The sequence below is a fragment of the Podarcis pityusensis genome, assembly GCF_964106645.2.
Source record: "Podarcis pityusensis genome assembly, chromosome: 6".
Classification (NCBI taxonomy): Eukaryota; Metazoa; Chordata; class Lepidosauria; order Squamata; family Lacertidae; genus Podarcis; species Podarcis pityusensis.
In genome coordinates, this window is record NC_138030.1 from 96,786,032 (window position 1) to 96,806,280 (window position 20,249).

A 20,249-nucleotide genomic window follows, 5' to 3' on the forward strand; every position below is an offset into this window, starting at 1 on the left:
TTGCCTGTTAGCTCTGCTGTGCAAAGGCATCTCCCTGCTTTGGTCTCTCAGCATCACATGGAGGCCCAGGGCAGATGTGGGGCTGCTTCCCTGAGCACCTGCACTTGCAGATCAGGAGCCAGCCGCAGAGATGCGCCTTCCCTCCTGCCATCTCTGGAGCAGTTCCACTTGCCAGCACTAACTGTGGTTTCATGTTGCATGTGCCTGCATGCAAATCAGGAACTAGAGAATAAAAGCTATGGTTTTGAGCAGATTTGTGAAGCGTAGATATGAGGGACCTTTGCTTCACATCTCATGCAAAATAATTCACACAAAGCAGGAGAGGAGGCAGAACTGGTCTAGGGAGTGCAGGAGGAAGTGGGATGGAGTGTTTGTTCCTGGCCCATGGTGCAGTTGGTATCAAACGAGTTCTTTTTTCTGCACATTACATAATGGGTCCCTTGTGCTCATAAGATTTACCAACCTTGTGGACTGTATCAGGAACAAATTCGTATCACAGAGCCTGAATGGTATTGAAGAGGGATCTAGTCCAGTTCCTTTTCCTCAGTCAAGAGCCTATGCAAACTAATGCATTTGAGTGGCACAAACAGAGTGCAAGGGACTGTGCACTGCAGACACATATAATTCAGCTGGTTGAAGTAAATAAAGTTTTGTTGTAGGCTGCCCAGAATGGCCGGGGAAACCCAGCCAGATGGGTTGCATGTTGTTGTTGTTGTTGTGTTGTTGTTGTTGTTGTCATCACCATCACCATCACCATCATGCTGTGTAGGCCACATTCTTATGGCTGCTAGTCAGATTCACCTGGGAGAAAAATAGTTCCCGGCCTTAAATATGGTCGGCATTTAGACTCTCCCAGAATGAGCTAAAACTCCACCCACAGAGAACTCTCAGAATCAGATTTTTTTTAAAAAAATGTTATACACACACATACAGCATCAGTAAAAAATATAAGGTTTATAGTTCACTTTGGGATTTGGCTACTTTAGTAAAGGAAAAGCGTTTTATATGCGTTATAACACTGTGACACCAGATGACACTGTAGAGTCCTGTCTTTCACCAGCGTGATTTCCCATAATAAAGTTTACAAAGTGTTTTCCTGAAACACTTTTTTGATGTGTCTAGACCAGGCATAGGCAAACTCGGCTCTCTAGATGTTTTGGGACTACAACTCCCATCATCCCTCGCTAACAGGATCAGTGGTCAGGGATGATGGAAGTTGTAGTCCCCAATCATCTGGAGGGCCAAGTTTGCCTATGCCTGGTCTAGAACCAGCCTTGCAGTACACAAAATGTATAATTTGACATGGATGAATTAGAAAGGTTTTTTTAAACCAAAACCTAATAATTTGATTTATTTTTATGCTATCTTCTAAGCAGAAACACATGGAAGATAATTTTGTTGACATTTAAACCATACGTTCACCTAGTGCAACAGTGCTGCCAATAGTTACGGTCATTTCTAATCCCTCATAGGAAGGTTTGTAAAACAACCAAGGAATTAAGAATTGACTACGGGAGTCAAAAGTGTGGTGAAAGTAGCCACAGAATTTGTTGGTGGGGAAGTTGAAAGGATGGAGCTGGTTCCTTCGCCCCTCACTCTCATCCCACACGCGTCCTGACCAGGGCCTTAGGGAGAAGGTCACCTAGAGGGTCACATCTGTCAGGCCCAAAACATGTGTTTTGTCTTGGACAGGATTCAGGTTCTTTGCTTCCAAAGCTGTTCTAAGCTTCTACACTTCTAATAGTTAATGATAGTCACATTTGCATGTATGAACCACATCTTTTCTTCCAGGTGCTGGATATTTGGATGATGTCACTATTGTGAGCGCTCGGCCCGGGTCTGGAACACCAGCAGCTTGGGTGGAGAGCTGTACGTGTCCCACAGGATACCTGGGGCAGTTCTGTGAACGATGTGCCCAGGGCTACAGGAGGGAGACCCCTAATCTTGGGCCCTATAGTCCGTGTGTGCCTTGCTTCTGCAATGGGCACAGTCAAACGTGCAACCCTGAATCAGGTAAGAGAGAGTGCTCAGGTGCAGATGGTGTTGGGGTTTTAATTTTTTATTTTTGAGCTTTGCCATTAGACCTAGAATATGATATTAGCCCTGGAAGTCTCATTGAATTGATAACGTTGGCAGTTGACCTGAGATTGAAAAAAGTACCGTAAATTTCGCTCTATAACACGCAGATTTTTTCTCCTAAAGAGTAAGGGGAAATGTCTGTGCGTGTTATTGAGCGAATGTGTGGACCCTGGCGCTGACTCGCCGGAGCGCAGGGGCAAAATAGGCAAAAATCAAGCAAAAAAAAGATCGGGCGGGCGGGCGGAGGGAAGGGGGAAGGCGGAAGCTTTCCTGCATTCTGCCTCAGGGTCTTACTGCCCACCCGCTTCTGTTGCTGCGTTTGCTCAAACTCAACAAAGAGCAGGGAATCCCCTGCCCTCCTGGCAAGCAGAGGGTTAAGGAAAGGATCGAGTCCTTCCTTCTAATTCTTTCCTAGTCACACTGCGTGCAGGCTCCAGCCCACCACTTCCTCCTCTCCGTGCTCTAGGGACTCGCAGGCAGCCGAAAAGCAAAAGCATGCAGGTGGGAGAGAGAGAGAGAGAGAGAGAGAGGGCTGGCTTGGGTGGGGGGGGGGGACTTTTGCTTTACAATGGTAGGTTTCTCATTTCTTTTCCAAAAGCAGAGAGCCCTGCCCCCAGGCCCCCTCCAAATTACAGCTTCTCCAAGCAATGTACTGCTGGAGGGAGACAGTATGCTTGTTTGGAAGAGAAACCCTGCTTCCCTGCTCGTAAGTAACAGCAGGCTGGATTGCAGAGTGAGACATGGAAATCTCTGGATTTATATGCTGTATATCAAATATCTTAATCTATACTTTCTACACGCGGCTGGTAAATCAGAATCTCCTGAGCCAGGAGGATTACAGCATCTCTCCTCTCCCCTTCATTAAAAGCCTAATACTCTTCTTTGAAGTATAACGTGAGAATGTTTTTTATATATATTTTTTAAAGTTCTTTTCCTCATTGTGCGCTATACACTGATAATTGCTGCCACAATAACAATTGATTGAAAATGGAATTTAGTCTCCCCCCCCCCCCATAGAGAGCTGTTCTTCAAACGTTTAGCCTTAATACAGTGGCTGATGTAATACCCTTCTGCTTCACTAGGCATTTTATATAGGGACATTAAAATTGATTTTCTATATCTTGGCAGATGAAAAAAAGTGTGTTACATGCCCTATTGCCCAAAAGTGTGCAAGCACAGAGCAAAGGTTGCAGTGACAGAGGTGGCCAAAAAAGAAATACCGTAAATAAAAAAGAAATCATACTTCGTATATCCTGTCTGGCTTGGGGGGGGGGGCTTTTGCTTTCCTTCCCTCCCCATTTAAAACGTGGTGACAAAGCACGGATCCACATGGATCCTCAGGATTTTTGCACTGGGTCACCCCAAATTCACCATCAGATCACATTACATGTCCATGGCTACAGTCTGTACCAAAAAAATCACGCACCCACTGTTGCCTGGGGCTGCAATGGTGCAAAAACGTGGTTACAAAGCATGGATCCACATGGATCCTCAGGATTTTTGCATTGGGCTACTCCAAACTCACTGTCAGATCACATGTCTGTGGCCACAGCATGAACCACAAAAATCATACACCCACTGTTTCATTTAGAATATTTTTTTTCTTGTTTTCCTCCTCTAAAAACTACGTGCGTGTTATGGTCTGGTGCGTGTTATAGAGCGAAAAATACGGTACTCACACAGCATGTAGTTGTCCTATGGCAGTTTCTCCCACAAGAGGGAGCGATGCCCACCAGCCTGGAATGTTGGTTCCTAGGAGCTGCACATGGGGACCCAGGAGCTGTTTGTGGGCTTCGCACAAGCTTCTGGTTGGCCACTGGGAGAACAGGAAGCTGGACTTGATGGGTCCCCTTTGGCCTGATCCAGCAGCCAGGCTCTTAAGTTCTTATGAGAAAGTTCTCTTATGAGAACATCTTCATGCCACCCAACAACTGCTTTCCCAGGTGCATTGGTAGTACTTGATCACAGGAAAGAACAAGCCAGTAGCTCCCTCTTCTGGCAAGCTGCCTGTATCTGTTTCTCAGTCTCTAATTTGAGGCCTGTGGCAATTTACATAGATTTAAGCCAGCAGCCAGAGCTGAAAGTTCTTCTGGACCATGACATTGTTCACAGAGGAAATTCCCCTCTTCCTCATTTAGTTTTACTTTTCAGTTCTCTCCTCCCCCCCTTTGGTAATACTGTTCTTGCAATGGCAAGCAGTCAATGGAAAGACAAAGCCATAAGCGAAAAAATAAATCCAGCCCTGTGCCTTGTCCACATCCTAAAGCTTAAGCACATAATGTTTCCGGAAAAGGCCATGTGCTGAGAAATTAGTCTGGGCCAGGAGAGATTCCTGTAAAGCAGTTGCCCACTGGCTGCATAGACTTGGGGAATAAACCGCCCTCTTTCTCCCACCTAAAACAGGAGCCTGTGACTGCAGGGACAACACAGCAGGTCCTCACTGTGAGAAGTGCAGTGATGGCTATTATGGAGATGCAACCTCAGGCAGCTCTTCCGACTGCCAGCCGTGTCCGTGTCCAGGGGGATCAAGCTGTGCCATAGTACCCAAAACCAAGGAGGTGGTGTGCACCAGTTGCCCAGCGGGTACTACAGGTATGCTGCCGTACATGAAGCTTCCGTTGTGCATATTCACATGCTACTTGCCAGAGGTCTCTTAAGGGGGGGGAAATGGTTGAATGATGTTCCATACACTTTATTATTTTTTTTAATACAGGGGTGGGGAACTTTTTACAGCTCAAGTTCCACATACCTTCATTGACAACTACCTGGGGGGTTGGCAGGGTCCAGAATGTGAATGGAGCAATAGATGATGATGATTTATTTGATTTATATACTGCTCTTTATCAAAAGATCCCAGGCCAGTATATAACATTAAAAACACATTTTACAGGACATAAAAAGAAAAACATAGACAAAGCTATGTTTATGATAATGAAATAATCATAATAAAAGGTGCCCCCCACCCCTTTAACAGACCATAGACTATATAATGGCCAAAGACCTGGGTGAAAGGATTGTTTTCGTCTGGCACCTCAGACATGTAATGATGACGTCAGGCAAGTCACCACCAAAAAGGCCCATTTTCATTTTGCCACCCTCTGAACCCTCAGGGAGGGGGATATTGACAAGGACCTCCAATGACAAGCACATGCTCTTACTTTTGTACATAAAATCATAGAATCTTAGAATTGGAAGGGTCATCTAGTCCAACCATCTCCAATGCAGGAATCGCAACTGAAGCATCCAGGACAGATGGCCACCCAACCTCTGCTTAAAAACCTCCAAGGAAGGAGAGTCCACCACCTCTCGTGGGAGTCTGTTCCACTGCTGAACTCCTCTTACTATCAGCAAGCTTTTCTGAATGTTTAGTCGGAATCTCCTTTCTTTCAACTTGAAGCCATTGCCTCAAGTCCCACCCTCAGGAGCAGGAGAAAACAAGCATGCTTCCTCTTCTGTTTGACAGTCCTTCAGATATTTTAAGATGGCTCCTCTTTTCCAGGCTAAATATCCCCAACTCCTTCAACCATTCCTCATAAGGCTTGGTTTCCAGACCCTCAATCATTTTGGTCACCCTCCTCTGCACATGTTCCAGCTTGTCAGCATCCTTCTTAAACTGTGGTGCCCAGAATTGGACACAGTATTCCAGATGTGATCTGACCAAGACAGAATCGAGTGGTACTATTACTTCCCTTGATCTGGACACTAGATTTCTGATGGTGCAGTCTAGAATTGCATTCGCTTTTTTTGCTGCTGCATCACACTGTTGACTCATGTTAAGCTTGTGGTTCACCCCTAGATCCTTTTCGTGTGTACTGCTAGTAAGCCAAGTGTCCCCCATCCTATATTTGTGCATCTGGTTCTTCCTGCCTGGGTATTGTTTGACTGGGGAAATGGACTTTGCAGCCCATCTGAGGGTGATACCTTTGCTTAAGAACTGTGGATAATAGGTATCTAGGAAAGCTGAAGCCAAACAAACACAAAAGAGGAACTGTCCCATTTGGTCACTGGCCTCATTGACCATTACAGCAAGTAGAAGACTTCACACACACACACACACACACACACACACACACACACACACGTCTCTCCTTCCTGTCCTAGTGAATTGCAAGGCAGTTTAGATTTGGCCCCCAGATGAACTATTGGCTGATTCATCTGAGGAGAAGGCGGCCCCCAAATAATTGTGCAACTTGTCTGCATTCCATGAATGAGCTTGTAAGAGTTGTGCAAGCCAACACAAAAAAACTTTTACATCTTAGTGTTGGCGGCTCCTTTGTATTTCTTATCAGCCCTAACAGCCACGATGCACCCGGACTCCTGTTTCTTTGAAGTTCAAGTCGCCCCCCCCCCCCCGTTAATCTTTAGTTCTACCATATCAATTAATGGATAGATGAAAATAACGATAGCTTGAGAGGAGAGAGCCGCCTCCCGTCCCTTTCTAAAGATTCTCCCAACTGAAATACATTTTCTGCCAACACAAGAACTAAAACATGCAAACATAAAACTCAAGGGCGTAGCCAGGAGTGGCGGGGGGCAGGGCAGCTGCCCCTCTAAATCAATACAAATCAATACAAATCTGAGGTTCTGCCCCCTTAACAAAAATCCTGGTTACGCCAATCATAAAACTCCTAGTCTATTGTACCCTATAATACAAATATGAAACTAAAAGTGAACCTGTCCCAGTATCATCCTGACACTCCTCTACCCAAATGCTCGGCTGTTTATTTCTCCTTAGCATTTCCTGTTTTGCACTCTTTTGGTCTTTGTATGGATTATAAATTTGATTATACCTGTTTGCTCTCCATCATGTTTCAGCAAATTCCTTTTCAGTTTAAGGTTTTTACTGTGGAAATGTTGCTTCACTTTTCAACTCTGCTTTCTTTCTTTTAACTCCTTGATTTTTCAAGTCATGGGGGAGGGCTTCCCCCTTGTCAAGATGGCATATTTCTTTCTTCTCATCTTGTATTTTGCCCAACCCCTTTATAGCTCTTAACTTTGGAATTTGTTGCCAGCCATAGTCGATTCAACTTAAATTTCTTCCCCTTTTCAAAAAGCATCTAAGTCTGCCCACAGAGCTGTCTTCTTTGTGCCATTTTCAACCATTCTTTGACATCAGTCTGCTGTTGCTTTTTCCTTTTGTAAGAAAATGACCAAGAAAGATGTTTTTAGCTTACATTTAGTTTACGCACACATTGGATTTCCCCTAAAAATTCCTTTCTTCCTCCTTTCCCTTTTGGTTTTTCTCTTTTATTCCTCCTGCCTTCCCCATATTACCTTCACTCTTTTATAAGCCTTCAAGAAGGACTTTGTACTTAAATCTCGGAACAATGCCTTCTCTGTTTTCAGTTCTTTACAAGTTGGCTTGTCTTAATAGTATACTGTTTAATAGTAGTATTTTATTCAGAGAGTTGGTGGCTGAATTTGGAAGCATGGTTTATTGAGATGGGAATGAGCCTGTGCAAGTCTCAAGTTCTCTCTTGCTTCCCAGCACTAGTGAAGAAGCCACAGGGAAGCTGTCATTTCCATTTTTGGTTAACTGGATTCAGCCAAACCATAAAAATTGCTACTGAACCCTAAACTGTGTTCAGTCTTAACCAGGGCTTTTTTTCATCCAGAAATCACCGGAACTGAGTTCCGCAACCTCTTTGGTGCATTGCGGCACCTCATTGTAGCGCACTGGCAGCTGTCTAGCAGCACGTTGCCCAGAGCTGCGTGTCGGAGGCTTTGGGCTGCGTGCTCCTCATGGCTGTGGCACAGAGTGTCGGAGGCGACGTTGTAATGCGGCCACAGTGGGACAATTGGGCAGAGAAGCGCCCCCCCCCTTAAAAAAGGCTCTCTTAGGGTTGTCCATCAAAAAAGCTCAACAACGTTTTGGGAGTCCCTTAACCTCTTTTTCTAGGAAAAAACACTGGTCGTAACCATGGTTTGCAACTAGCTTTTTTTTAAACAAAGTAAGTTTTTTAAAAAAATAATAATAATCAGATGTCAAAGCAAGCTATGATTTATAAAAAATGGAAGTGAAAGCCTTCAAACCTTGTGGTTACACCAGAGTGGGGGCATTAACCCAAGGCTACCACAGGCTCATTTCCATCCCAGTGAACTACAGCTTATCATGTCAATTGAATAACTCCAGTGTGACACAATGGTTTGATTGTTGGATTTGGACACGAAAAACAAATTTTCATATCCACAGTGCTTTACTTTCTCCCAGCACTGTTGTGAGGCTAAAGTACTACTCTGAGCTCTTTGGAGGAAGAAACAACATGCAGGTATAATAAACAAATGGGACCAGCAACAAAATTTTGCAGTGTGGCCTAAAGGAAGTATTTCTGTTCAAGGTTCCAGCCAAGCATTCTGTCCAGGCATGGCATTTCACACTCTTCCGTTTGTCTCACTTCACATGCTGTTGCTACTGAACACGCTTAGAGCTCATAGGACTGTTGGGAGGTGGTTTGACCCCTGGAGACTTTCTTTTGGAAATGCATTTCTTAAAATCTTGGGATTCTCCCAGCATCCCTCTTGTTTCAGTGGCTCCATTTTGGCTACAGTTCTGTTAGTATTCATCACCTGAGTTTCCAACCAAACTTGGCCCTCCAGCTGTTTTGGGACTACAATTCCCATCCCCCCTTACCACTGGTCCTGTTAGCTAGGGATGATGGGAGTTGTAGTCCCAAAACAGCTGGAGGGCCAAGTTTGGCCATGCCTGGATTAAGTGATAAATGCAAGATCAATTTTCATTACTTGACTGAATTGCATGTTGGTGTTGGTGTGGATTAGAGTTCTGAAATTATAAACGTTTGGTTTCACTCATCCTGATATTTTTTAGGCTATAAAAGAAGAGCACCCAAGAAAATTCATTTTGCTTTCTAATGTGCTTTGCCCTTGTAGGCAAACGGTGTGAATTGTGCGATGATGGCTATTTTGGAGATCCTCTTGGTGAGACTGGCCCCGCCAGGCTTTGCCGCCTCTGCCAGTGCAGTGACAACATTGACCCCAATGCTGTTGGGAACTGCAACCGCTTGACGGGCGAATGTCTGAAGTGCATCTATAATACGGCTGGTTTCTACTGTGACAGGTGCAAAGATGGATTCTATGGGAATCCCTTGGCTCAGAATACAGAGGACAAGTGCAAAGGTATGTGTCTGTAATACGTTCTTTGTTACAATCCAGTGGTCTAGATTAGAACACAAGACACTCCCCATCTCCTAGGCACTTGTAATCATTGTGGTGAAACTGAACATAATATTTCATCTTGAACTCGTAAAGAATAGTTGCTTGCCCTTTGCAGGGAGGCACCCCCGGATTTATGTATTGCAGCATTTTGAATAATAAAACACCTGAAATACAAAACAGTACTTTTGCACTTTCCCCCATTGAGAGTGCACCTTTCACACATCCCACTAAGGGGAGATGGTGAGATTTCTGTTTCCAACATGGTACAGAAGCTCTGAAAACACAAAGTGCCTTGGGCTTCCTGCGACTTCAACTAGTCCACAGCTGTTCTCCGAACCCTTTCTTATTAGAAAATACGTGTTGATGGGTCCCCTTTTGCTCCTGCAGCTTGCAACTGTAATCCTTACGGCACGGTGAACTTACAGACCAACTGCAATCAAGTAACGGGGCAGTGTGAGTGCCTTCCGCACGTCACAGAAAGGGACTGCAGCTCTTGTCAGCCCGGCTTCTACAACCTGCAGAGCAGACGGGGCTGCGAGAGGTGAGCTGCGTCCCACTGTTCTCAACTTGTCACAGGAACTCTTTGGGAGAAGGTTAGGAGAGCAGTGGTGACAAAAATGGTGCCTATAACTCCTTCCCAGAAGATCAATATGGTGGCACCCCTCCCTTCATATACCTACTTAAAATCCCACCTTTTCTTTGAAGACATTACTTAACCTTTTAGTCCCTCTTCCCTTCAGTAACTGCCTTAATAGCTATAGCTACACTTTGGCCCGTTCCCCCCTTCCCTTGCTTTCTCCTAGGCTGATAATAATAACCGGCTGAAATTTTGGGACATTGCTAATTACTATTGCAAGTGACAGTAACTACATTGTAAGTCTGTTTCTGTGACCCTGGGGTGGATCTCAATCCAGTTCTTAGGAGGGAAGAAGTTGCTCCTCAAATAGTAGACTAGCTTTTAGAAGGCTGCCTTATTGAGCTAGCAGTCTTCCACTTTGTGAGGTTTTTTTGGATGTGTTTAAGGCTTATATTTTTATGGAAAGCAAGCAAATGCATGCATTTTATCTTGCATTTCATATTGGCACTTTTTGATGCAGCATTATTTCAGACTTCTCATGGCGAATGTGACTTGCATTGCACTGTACCCAAATCAAACATGATGGTCTTGTGCATCCTTACTGCTTTAACTATGTGCCTTAATGCTAAAAAATGTGTTCTTCTTTTTCTTCTTCTTCCTCCTCCTCCTCCTCCTCTTCTGGTAGGTGTAACTGCCATCCATTGGGTTCCACTAATGGCCACTGTGAGATACAGACAGGGCAATGTGAATGCCAGCCAGGCATTACTGGGCAGCGTTGCGAGAGATGTGAAGCAAACCATTTTGGATTTGGTCCTGAAGGCTGCAAACGTAAGCAAGGGGGCAGGGAACATGGTTTTTCTTTCCCATCATTTTCGCTTACATTTGTTTATCACCATTTTTTCTTCTCTGTTGAAAATGTGTTTTGTTGCTCACCACTATTAGTGTTTTTATGGACTTGGACATCACAAAAGGCTCTTTGCGTCACCCTCCCCATTTTTTTCTTTTGTCTGCTTCCTGCATGTTGTGTGAGTTTCAAGTCCATTGAGGATGTTTTTGCAGTTGTGTGAGTCTTAACTTTCTCCCTCTAGGGCATTATGATTGCATATACTTGTAGACCATCTGCTGCTCGTTGTCATAAACACTTGCTCTGAGTTTCGTCCCAGAACTGACCTGTTTTCTGGCTGTTACACTCCTACGCCTCTACTCTGGAATGTGGCCTTTAGCTGCTAACTCGGGCTTGAGAACATGCAACGTGTGTCAGATTGGGACATACATTCCTACTTATCTAAACCCTCCCATCTCTGGTTCCCTAATATCTCAAGAGTAAAGTGAATCTAAGTGTTGGTTTGATACAGTGCCCCAGTGAACATGCATCTGTGGTTCCCTGCAAACCATGGCTTGCAGATTGGAAGCTGGCTGCAGGAATATTGCTGTATTCCCACCTTCCCTCTGCAGAGCTGTCTTCCCTTTGCAGCATTATCCATAGTTTTATGTTGAATAAGTAAACATCTGATTGAGAGATGGAAATCATTGTTTGGAAAGTGCTTGGGACCCAGTATTTGTGTTGGTGAGCGTATAATGCTAAGCCATGATTCCCCCTGGCAAGGAGAGGTTGGAGAATAGGGAAGGAAGGAGGACAAGGAAGCATTCATTTCAGTTTGCAAGCCATGATTTCTGGGGAGCCAGCATTTGACCCTAGTACATGTGCACAGCTGTGCTGGCAAGTGCCATTTGAAGTGTGACTACATCTACAAGAGTAGAGAATTTATGCCAAGCTTTTTATATAGTTAATCATGAATGTGGCCTTGCATGAATGGATTTCATATTATTAAGGTGTGACATGAGAAGCAGACCTCAAAGCTCCTTCATAGGGTCTTGTTCTTGCAAATAGCAGATGAGGTGGTAAGTCTATGTTCGTAAGAATGTAATACTTACTAAATGAGTAGCTGTTTTTGTTTTGCTAGTAGCTCAATGTCTAAGTGCATTCAAAGATGCAAAATTATGTGGTTTTGCCTACCATTTTCATCTTGCAGGTGTATGTTGTATAATATGTACATTTGTAGATCACCCAGAAATACTCTCTCACAGCCCAGATGGAGCAAGTAAGGCTCACTGAGGTCCATGGGCAGAGTTTATATGTAAGTTTGCACACTTGCATCTTGATATTAAAAGACATATCAGATATGGGATATTCACCCAATACCTTTCCAAAAAGTCTTTGCTTCGCAGACCAGACAAATCCCATCATCACTGGTATTTTCACAGAGTGGGCACCCCTTTCAAACCTCCACCTTTTGGCACACTTTTGCCCTTAGGTGGGATGAAAGTGTGTGCTTATTTGGATCAGAATAGAGTACTGACATGCACACTGGGTTTCTCTTGGTCCTAACAAAAACCGGACTTGGAGGCATCTACATAATGAGAAGCAAGCTGAAAGAAAGAGTTTGTTGCTTTCTTTGCTTTGTGTCGAGGACAAAGTTAACTTGGAAGGTTGTGCTTACACTTGAAGGAATAGCCACAATGCCATACAACATAATTCATGTGAAAATAAGGACACCAATAATTGGTTAGATGGGTCTTTCACAAAAGGTGCAAACTAGCAGATTTACTCACAAGTGATCCCTTAGGCTTCAGTGAGTCTTAACTTGCTCAAGCTGAGCTATCATGGAAGTGATTGCAAACTTTCATATGCATACGACTCACAGATCCAGTCAGCTGTAGTCATAAATGTACAGTTTCCACATCACACTAGACAACAAACATTCCTTTATGCCTTAAAGACCAACAAATGTTAGTTTTGTTAATCCTGTGGCACTTTAAAGATGTTCGTTGGTCTTCAAGGCATAACAAAACCGTTTAAATGTGTCCTGAAATCTATTCATCCAAATCCCCTTTTCTCATTTTCCTCTTCCTCATAATTATTTTTAAGTCTTGTCTTTCTGCAGCTTGTGACTGTGACCCTGAAGGTTCTCAATCTCTTCAGTGCAAAGAGGATGGCCGCTGTGAGTGCAAAGAAGGTTTTGTTGGGAACCGCTGTGACCAGTGTGAAGAGAACTATTTCTACAATCGATCTTGGCCGGGCTGTCAAGAGTGCCCTGCGTGTTACAGATTGGTGAAAGATAAGGTCAGGCTTGTAAAACTGTGTGTCTTTGTCCGTTCAACTAGGTTTGCAAATCATGGTTGTAAAAATAATCATATTTTGTTTGGGTGGTCATGTAATTATTAACCTGGAGAAATGAAGGGGGGGGGACATTGCTCCAGAGAGGGGAGGGTAGTGGGAGGAAAGCCCATTCTCAAGGCTGGCTCCAGATTTACAGCGTGTTGATCTGCACTGGCTTCATTTGTACATTATGCTGAGCCATGTTTTTTTCTCATCATGGAGTCATTGCACAGATGAGCAAAAAAGCCATGGCTTGCTTCTCCACACTTGGTTTGTTTTCCAGCTGCTTTGCCTTGTGCCTCTATTTTGGCAAGCATGTGGGGTGGGGTAGCTGAACAAACAATGCTTAAGAAGGGCTGTTGGATTTGGAAGTAACGCCAAACCATTGTTTTAAGCCATGGCTTCACATAGTGGTTTGTTCATAGAAAGCACAATCCAGTCAGCTGGATTGAGTTGGCTTTGAAAGTCTCTTAAAATACACACTTCCAAATGTGTAGGATCCAGAGGATGATAATGTACCAATTTGTACATAGTCTGGGATGTGTGGATAAGGTCTATTTATGTTAGAATTTTCAAAAAGCGAGTTCTCCAAATAGTCCTAACTGCAAGGCAAGGGGAGAAATAGCGCTGAATGGTGGTGCAGACCTCTCAACACCTTGCGCTTCTTGACTACTCTGACCTGTCCAGAGGGGATTGACTAGTTGGGTCCAGTGTGTGGCGAATGCATCACACCGTTGTGCAGGGGGTGGGGTTTTCTGCCCTTAAAAAGGCAGTGACAATCCCCCCACCCCGCTTCCTCAAAAAAAGTCTACAGTGGACCCATAACTTTTATTGCAGTGTTTCCTGGTTTACAATGCAGCTTCAGAAGCTGTTGGAAGAAACCAGTTCTATCACCCAGGCATTTGGAGAAGTCTGGCAAATTGTCATCCATCCAGTTGAGTTTAACTGCTTGTTCTTTTAATATGTTCTTTAATATGTTAGGAACACTGTCGAAACCTTTGCAGATTATTTCCCACACAAGCATGAGTACTAAAAACTGGCAAATATGACAACCTTAGGCTTCTCCAGCTTAATTGGAAACATGTGCTAATTGTCACCATGTGAAGTCCTATACTTAATTGTAGAGAGAGATCTCTAGATGAGGACTGAGTGATTCCCACTGGAGTCTCAAACACTTGGCAAGTGGAAACATCTTTCCTCTTCCCTCCTTTCTGTCATTTCTCTTTAGGTGGCAGAACAGCGGGAGAGATTGCAGGAGCTTGAAAATCTTATAGCCAACATAGGAACAGGTGAAGAAACTATAACTGATCAGGCTTTTGAAGACAGGCTGAAAGAAGCCGAACGAGATGTCATGGACTTGCTTCAGGATGCCCAAAACAGCAAAGGTGGGGGGCACAGATTTCTTTCTGAATACCCTTGTTTCCCCAGGATTGTTGCATGTTATTGATTAGGCTTTTTTATTTGGGGTGGGGGGTTTAGTAATTCTGTCACTGCAGCAACTGAGGAGCTGAGATTGTCACTGTTCTCCAAAGGTGTGCTGCATTTGTATCTGCTTCTATAAATTATTTTCCATTGGGATAGCTCAGCTGATAGAGCATGAGACTGTTAATCTCAGGTCCATGGGTTCGAGCCCCACATTGGGCAATAGTTTCCTGCATTGCAGGGGGTTGGACTAGATGACCTTCACGGTCCCTTCCAACGCTGCAATTCTCTAGTTCTGTGATTTCGCCACGCTGGGATCATATGATGAGGTGGGCTAGAAATTCTCTTACAAATAAATTATAAATAAATATTTCAGAAGAGATGTGATCTTCTGAAATTAATAACATTGAAGTAATTAGGTTTTAGTGTTTGATGGCGATAGCAGTGGTGTATTCTTTTGTGATTGTAAATGGAAACCAAATTTAAAAGTCTCTTTCCTAAAAGTTTGATCCAAAGTGTACAGGTTCTTTTTCTGGATTTCCCAAATCAGAAAATAGCTTAATTTGTTCAACAGGCAATTGTGAAAGAATTTTGTAACTTGAAGTAGGGGTTTCCAGGGGTCTTGGTGGGGTTTTTTTGTTTTTTATCCCCACCCTGTGTGCAGTAGAAAGAAGCTGTACCGTGGTTCCTATCTTAATGTGTTATTTGCAAGTGTTTTGTCCCTGCCCAAAGGAATATTTAATCTGAACTTTGATAGTGAAAGAGACAGCTGGGGAGAAAGGAAAGGGTAACAAGGGATGAATATAAGCAACTACAGTTAAAACTTTGTGTCAATCAGGGATTAGGAAAAACCAAGGGCTTCATGAGAAGAGATGAGTTCAGAGGAAGAACTTGATGAAATTCTGGTTGACTCCCTCTGCTTTTGCTGTGTGTGGTCCTAATAGAGAAGTGCTGCCCTCTTAAGAACACCTTTTATTGATTTTAAAGTTCACCTCCATGAAGTTCCTCTCTAAAATCCTCTGCCCAAGAATCTTTCAGCTTGACCATTTCCATATCCTTGGGAGTTTTTGCATCCACCTTTCTTTACATTCCTGTTCACACTTTTTTCCTTTTTTTTAGTAAAAGCAATTATCAGTAAAAGCATGTGGGCACAATGCCTTATTCTTGTTCATGCCTCATCTTTTTGTGCAATTAGTTCAGTCTGTCCGTGTTGCTTGGCTTGGTCTGTTCCAGATGTAGACCAGGGCTTGATGGATCGCTTGCAGGAGATCAACAGAACTCTGTCCGGCCAACTTGGTCGGTTGAGAAACATCCAGAACACAGTGGAAGAGACAGAGAATCTGGCTGAGCGGGCCCAGGCCCGGGTGGACAGCACACAGGAACTGATTGAAACAGCTTCAGATATGCTACAGAGAGCAAAGGTGGCAGTTGCTAATGTGGTGAGTGGTTCTTGTGTTCCTTTTTGAAAGAGCTAAAATTACTGAATTTGAGTGCCTTGAATATTTGAGATATTGGCAGCCTTGTTCTGAGTTCCTCTCTCTCTCGTATGTTGAGTCATGAATAAGTGTTTTCTTGGGCCTCGCTGCGTATTTCCATACCAACACTGACCAGGGGAAGAGGGAGAACCACACAAGACTTGCCTGTATCAGCAAGGGCCCCATATTTCTCACAGTGTCTAGCTCCAGTCTGTACTTTAGACCCCGTCGTAATCTGAGAAGGCAAGTAGCTGCTGCTCATTTGTTTAAAAATATAAAAGACCTTAAAAGTCTGTTTGGTTCTTCTCCAGTCTATCACTCCACCAGAATCAACCAGCGACCCCAACAACATGACTCGCCTGGCAGAAGAAGCCCGCCAGCTAGCTGCTCGGTAAGGCCCATGGCATCTTTAGCATGCCTTCTGCACTCTTAACCCTCTTGGTGTTGGTGAATACCATGCGCTTCCTTCATGAAGGATCCCACGGGATGGAACCGCCTCCTCATGGAGGTTCCGTCGTCCCACTCCATGATTTATTTTTGCCAGCAGGTGAAGACCACTTTCTTTACACTGGTATTTGAGAAAGGAGCTTGAGTAGAAATTGAGAATTTTTAGGACAGCTGCTGGTTGTACTTTTGGCCTGATGGATCAGCTGCTTTGTGATGGTGCTGCATTTTAGCCTGTTTTCCTTGTTTTCTCCATTTGTTCTGAGCATGGAAAGGGCAGTTTTATAAATGTAATAAATAATATAGCAACACATTGTCAAGAAACACAAGGCTGCCCCTCCTCAAGTCACTTTCATCTTTCCCTCTTGCAGCATACCTTAAGATCACACCTACCACCCTCCCTTTTACTCTTCTTCACACTTGAACCACCAGCCCAGCCCCTCTCTCCTTTGGGGGAACTGTTTCCTCCCTGCTCCCATTCTGTCCTCCATTTGCTCTTACCTTTCCATTTTGCCCTAAGGTGAATAGAACAAGGGAGGTCCATAATGGAGCGGTCTCAGCATAGCCATAAACTGCTTGAATGGTGCTGCTTCTAATTGCATCTTAACAAGGCATATTTATCTTTCCTACAGTACTGAATGCACAGTGCATACTTAAGCACTGTTTAGGTTACAAAGGGGTGTTTGCATGCAGATTCTACTTTTGAAATGCATGGTGTGCAGTTTCTCATTGTGCTTCTTTTAAGGAGAAGAAAAACCTACGAAAAGCATACATGAAAGCATAACTAATGTGTTACATATATATTTTGTGCTCAGGTATATCTGTATATATCTGTATATATCAGGTATATCCGGGTGCCCCCTCAACTAGCTTGAGGGACGTGGGTGGTGCTGTGGGTAAAACCTCAGCGCCTAGGACTTGCTGATCATATGGTCGGCGGTTCGAATCTCCGTGGCGGGGTGAGCGCCCGTCGTTCGGTCCCAGCTCCTGCCCACCTAGCAGTTCGAAAGCACTCTTAAGTGCAAGTAGATAAATAGGTACCGCTTTATAGCAGGAAGGTAAACGGCGTTTCCGTGTGCTGCGCTGGTGCTGGCTCGCCAGAGCAGCTTGTCACGCTGGCCACGTGACCTGGAAGTGTCTCCGGACAGCGCTGGCCCCCGGCCTCTTAAGTGAGATGGGCGCACAACCCTAGAGTCGGACACGACTGGCCCGTACGGGCAGGGGTACCTTTACCTTTATATCTGTCCGTAAATTCAAAATGCTTTGTAAGAACTGGCCCTGAAGGGTGCAGTCTCGGCCAGATAAGCGAGTATATTACCTGTCTGCTCAAAGCGAGTATGTCATCAGTTTGTCCTCTTCCCCCACCTTCTGTTCTGATAACACTGGCAAGTATCTGCTAGTTCAGTCTGTTGTATGTCTCTTTCCTTCCCCTCCCCACCCCGTTCCCGCTTTTATATTATTCACTTCCTGTTTGAACAGTCTTGTTGAATAATGGGAAAACAGGCAATTACAGTGGTGCCTCAGGTTACATACGGTTCAGGTTACAGACTCCGCTAACCCAGAAATAGTACCTCTGGTTAAGAACTTTGCTTCAGGATGAGAACAGAAATCGCGCTCCGGCGGCACGGCGGCAGCAGGAGGCCCCATTAGCTAAAGTGGTGCTTCAGGTTAAGAACAGGTTCAGGTTAAGAACGGACCTCCGGAACGAATTAAGTACTTAACCCGAGGTACCACTGTGTTTGGGAGAGACCAGGATCTGAATCCCCTCACATGAACAGAGACTGTTGGTCAAGCAACTCACAAAACAATGGAAGTCCTTCATCCACCACAAGCCCATGAAAAGCTGGAGTGCTTCAACCACTTCTTTAAGTTCCTCCCTTTTTAATTTTAACCTGAGTTTTGTGAATCTTTCTCTCCCACCCACCTCTTAAAGGAAAAAAAATACTAGCTGGAAAACAGTGGGTTTCTACAAGCTTTTGAAAGAGAACGATATTGTGTCAGTCCTTTGCAAGAAGTGGAGAGGCAGCCACCTCTAGCTATGGTGAATGCCAGCCAGTGGCATTGACAGCATGGATCTTTGACACTTCTGAAGAGGAACAGGAGGATCCAGGAGTCAAGCCTCTACTCCTGCCTGCCTCTCCGATGTTGTGCTGCTACTTGGCTAGAGAATACACCAGCAGAAAACATGGAGTATTGTCTTTATGTAGCAGCACACTCGAGGTGCCCTTGACAAAGAGGCTGGCTGTTGCTGTTTTAGGAATAGGCTGTGTTGGCTACATTCTCAGGGACAATTCAGGCAGTGTTCCTGAAACTGAAGATTTATGGCATGTTTTAATTCTCCTTGAAAATGATGCCTAGGGTCTAACTCCGACTATAATGTTTGGAGAGAAAACAATGGTGGTTCTCTAACCATTTCGTTTTGCTCTCCTAATACTGCTCAGGCACAAGCAAGAAGCAGATGACATTGTTCGTGTAGCTAAAGAAGCAAATGATACGTCGACAGAAGCATATAAGCTGCTCTTGGAGACGCTGGCAGGGGAGAATCAGACCATGAACGACATCGGTGACCTTAATAGGAAGTAAGTATGAAGTGAAGACACAAATTGAGATGCTTTATTTTTAAAATGTTTCAACTGTCCAACATGCTGCAGTGATCATAAGAAGCAGAATAGCTAAAATAGTTACTGTTTATGCAAAAACAGATGACAGGCATTTATATCCAGGAGCCTAAGGCATAAAACCTTTATCAGTATTAGGCTTAGGGAAGTTTTTATGTGCACATACGAAGCGTATATCTACAATTGTAAAGTGTGAATGAGACCAAAGTGTCTTTAAGGAAATATGGTTCATTCACATACATTCCCAGGATTTACTCCCCATTCAGTGTCCAGTTTGTGGCATGCCTGGATTTGCTACTGCTATTTGTGTGGAATGGCCTCACTAGATGCAGAACTAGCAACAAAGGTGCAGGCTTAAAAGCTAAAGGATGTGGAGCTGCAAAGCTGACGGGGAAGATTCGGAATCGGCAGGATGAACTGTTCCAAAAGGACTGGGGCAAATTTATACTTTATATGAAAGTAAATTGCAAACAGTTGAAAACGTTTGTAGGTTTAAGTTGAAATTTTTGGTAATATGAAATTAAGAAGCTGATTTACTTATAAGAAGGTGATTGCTTTAAGAATGATATAAGGTAAAAAAGTGAAACATAGGAATGTGAAGAAATTGATAAAGTGATATGGAAATCTGTTAAAGGGAGGGAAGGAGGTTGATGCTTTATTTAAGTAATGCTTTAAGTTATAAATTATTTGATTTTTGATTCTGAAATGTAATGAAATATGGAAAACTTAATAAAAATTATATTAAAAAAATAAAAGCTAAAGGATTAAAACAAGGTGGCATTAAAGAACTTAAAAGTTTAGCTGAATACAGCAGTTTTAACTTGGTGCTGGAAATGGCAAAGTTCAGTTATCAGATATGATTCTTTTGAGGAAACTGACCTGTACTCCTAGGGAAGAGAAACTCAGATTTTAGTTCTCATAACTGGAGTCCTGGTCCAGATACCCTCTCCACACTCTGCCACCACCCCAAAGATCAATTTTAAAGCATGGGCCAGGGTCAGGCCACTTGGGGATACTTAAAATGACCTGTACCTTTTAAATGGAAGCTGACTGGTTGCTTGTTCAGCTGTCCATCCACAGGTGCAGTGTATTCCCGGCCAGTTTCCATATTTAATTCAGTGATTTGTGTGTATTTGCATTGAACTGTTTAATTGTTTATCTGAAAGCATCTCTGAAATTGTTTATCTGAAACCATTGGTATCTGAAGAAGTGTGCATGCACACGAAAACTCATACCAATAACTAACTTACCGGTAGTTGGTCTGTAAGGTGCTACTGGAAGGAATTTTTTAATTTTGTTTC

The 20,249-nt window shown here is 43.7% G+C and overlaps 1 protein-coding gene across 1 annotated transcript in view; it reads left to right on the forward strand.

Moving 5' to 3' along the window:
• The window catches only part of LAMC1 (laminin subunit gamma 1), a 118,363-nt gene that overhangs the window by 86,630 nt on the left and 11,484 nt on the right, over nt 1-20,249 (forward strand). The window contains exons 12-21 of the mRNA XM_081012022.1: nt 1,792-2,013; nt 4,483-4,671; nt 8,968-9,213; nt 9,640-9,793; nt 10,515-10,657; nt 12,775-12,953; nt 14,218-14,374; nt 15,645-15,850; nt 16,198-16,277; nt 18,772-18,909. Coding sequence (XP_080868148.1) covers nt 1,792-2,013; nt 4,483-4,671; nt 8,968-9,213; nt 9,640-9,793; nt 10,515-10,657; nt 12,775-12,953; nt 14,218-14,374; nt 15,645-15,850; nt 16,198-16,277; nt 18,772-18,909 — 1,714 coding nt within the window. The remainder of the gene's footprint in view (nt 1-1,791; nt 2,014-4,482; nt 4,672-8,967; nt 9,214-9,639; nt 9,794-10,514; nt 10,658-12,774; nt 12,954-14,217; nt 14,375-15,644; nt 15,851-16,197; nt 16,278-18,771; nt 18,910-20,249) is intronic.